Genomic DNA, 2,500 nt, shown 5'->3' with positions numbered 1-2,500 from the left:
CATATCATAACAATCCACGACAATTGTTATAATAATTATCAGTATCATGATAAGAGGAACGGTGATTGTGGTGAGGACTATTAATAACAATGATAATAATTATTATTATGATAATGATAATGATAATAATGATGATAATAATTCTGATAATAATGAATATAATGATAATGATGATAATAATAATGATAATAATAATAATAATAATGATAATAATAATAATAATTATAATATTAATGATAATAATAATGATGATAATAATAATAATGATAACAATAATTATAATGATAATAATAGAAATAATGATAATGATATCATAATAATGATAATAATAATAATAATGATAATAATGATGATAATTATAATGATAATAGCAAAAATTATTATTGAGATAATGATAAGAAATAATAATATTAATGTACATAATGATAATAATAATCTTCATGATAAAAATAATCATACAATAATAATGATGATAACGGTAATGATAATAACAATAATACTATTAATGATAGTGATAATGATGATAACAATGATAACCATGATTAAAATAATTATAATACTAATAGAAATAACAGTAATAACAATAATCATAATGATGATAATAATGATAATAATAATGATAACAGTAGTGACAAAACCATTGATAATAACAATAACAATGATACTTCTACTAATCATAATGATTATCATAATATTGATAATAATCAATAGCAATAAAAACATTAGCAATAAATATGATAATAAGAAAGGATGATAACAATACTTATAATGAGGATAATGATAGTGAAACTAAAAACGATGATTATGATGATGATGAGGATGATGACGACAATAATGATATGTAATAACAATAACAATAGCAATAATGATAATGAAAATAGTAATAATAATGATAGTGATAATAATAATACTATTAATAATAAAAATGATACTAATAAGAATGATGATGAAATAATAATGATGATAATGATAATGAAAATGATATCAATAATAACAATGATAACAATACTAATAATAATGATGATAATAATAATAATGATGATAATAATAATGATAATAATAACAATAATAATAATGATAATGATAATAATGATAATGTTAATAAGAATAATGATGATAGTGATAATGACAATGATAACAACAACAACAACAGTGATAATAATAATAATAATAATGATAATAACAATGATAATGATGATAATAATAACAATAATGATAATGATGATAATAATAATGATAATAATAATAGTAATAATGATAATGATGATAATAATGATTATAATAATATAATCATCTCTTTTATGGATAATATCATCATCATGAAAATTATGATTATTATTACTATTGTCATTAACAATTTTCATTATCATTAATGTTATGATAATGAAACGAGAAAAACTATATGATATTAATCACATAGAACAATACACAATTAATCCTAACAACTATTTAATCATAATATATATCGGATGCATATACATGATAATGTTTTTTACGTCCGTGACTCCCATATTCGGGGAAGCAGGGCCTTAGTTCTTATAAAAACAATGATAACAACAACATTAACAATGGAAATTTAAACAACTCACAACATTTACAATGGCAATAAAAACAACCCACAGCATTAACAATGACAATAAAAAACAACCCACAGCATTGATAATGGCAATAAAATTAGATAACTTCAAAAACTCACCCTCGTAAACGGTGTGCGGTTGGTAGCCCTGATCAGGTCTGTTGCTCCCAACGAATTCAACCTTAACGGAGAGGTCATCTTGACCTTCAACTCCCGAGGCTTCTCCCTGGCGCGGGTACTGGCACATGAAGAAGAATGGCGAGGTCACAGGCCCGAATGACGCCGATGACCTTTCTTCAGAGTCCTGTGACCTGGCTTCCTCCGTGACGTCATCTTCGACGCCGTTTCCGTCCTGTGTGGAACAAGGTCAGATTACTAACAAGATTACTTAACAATATGATGATGACATGTAATTAACATATTCATGGTTAATGTAGCATGATTATAACGATTACCATAATGAATATGATGATGCAGCGCTTTCATATATAATATAATATACAACGCTTTCAAGAAATATTTTACGCAAGATTAGGAGAAAAATAAGTTATTGCATGGCAATCACATAATCAATAAACTGTTATAAAGGAATTAGAATCAAGATACAATTAGTATAAATTAACCCCCCCCCAAAAAAAAAAAAAAAAAAAAAAAGATAAACATATACACGCATGTGTATGTATATATACACATTATATAATCTCTTTCATCCATTGACTATTAGACTACGAAGTTGACCTCTTCTCGGCCGCCAGTAAACACTAGGCCTATCGCCATGCACCGGAAGTCCAGGCCGATTCCTATCATTATAACCTAATTTGAGTAACGGAAATGGTTAGACACATAACAAAATAAATTAAATGTTGAATAAGTAAATGATTAATTAAGTGGAAAGACTTTGTTGAAGCCTAATTCCTGTACATA

At 25.6% G+C, this 2,500-nt stretch overlaps 1 protein-coding gene across 1 annotated transcript in view; it reads right to left on the bottom strand.

The window, feature by feature from the left end:
• LOC122255347 (reelin) overlaps nucleotides 1–2,188 on the bottom strand; it is a 72,566-nt gene extending 70,378 nt beyond the window's left edge. Inside the window, exon 1 of the mRNA XM_086542912.1 lies at nucleotides 1,697–2,188. Coding sequence (XP_086399038.1) covers nucleotides 1,697–1,823 — 127 coding nt within the window. The 5' untranslated portion in view covers nucleotides 1,824–2,188. The remainder of the gene's footprint in view (nucleotides 1–1,696) is intronic.
• Between the last annotated feature and the right edge of the window lie 312 nt (nucleotides 2,189–2,500).

This window comes from Penaeus japonicus, unplaced genomic scaffold (genome assembly GCF_977035675.1).
Source record: "Penaeus japonicus unplaced genomic scaffold, GWHDUDI00000001_assembly GWHDUDI00000013, whole genome shotgun sequence".
Lineage (NCBI taxonomy): Eukaryota > Metazoa > Arthropoda > Malacostraca > Decapoda > Penaeidae > Penaeus > Penaeus japonicus.
Note: the sequence above shows the minus strand (reverse complement) of the source record. Positions and strands in the feature narration are given on the sequence as shown.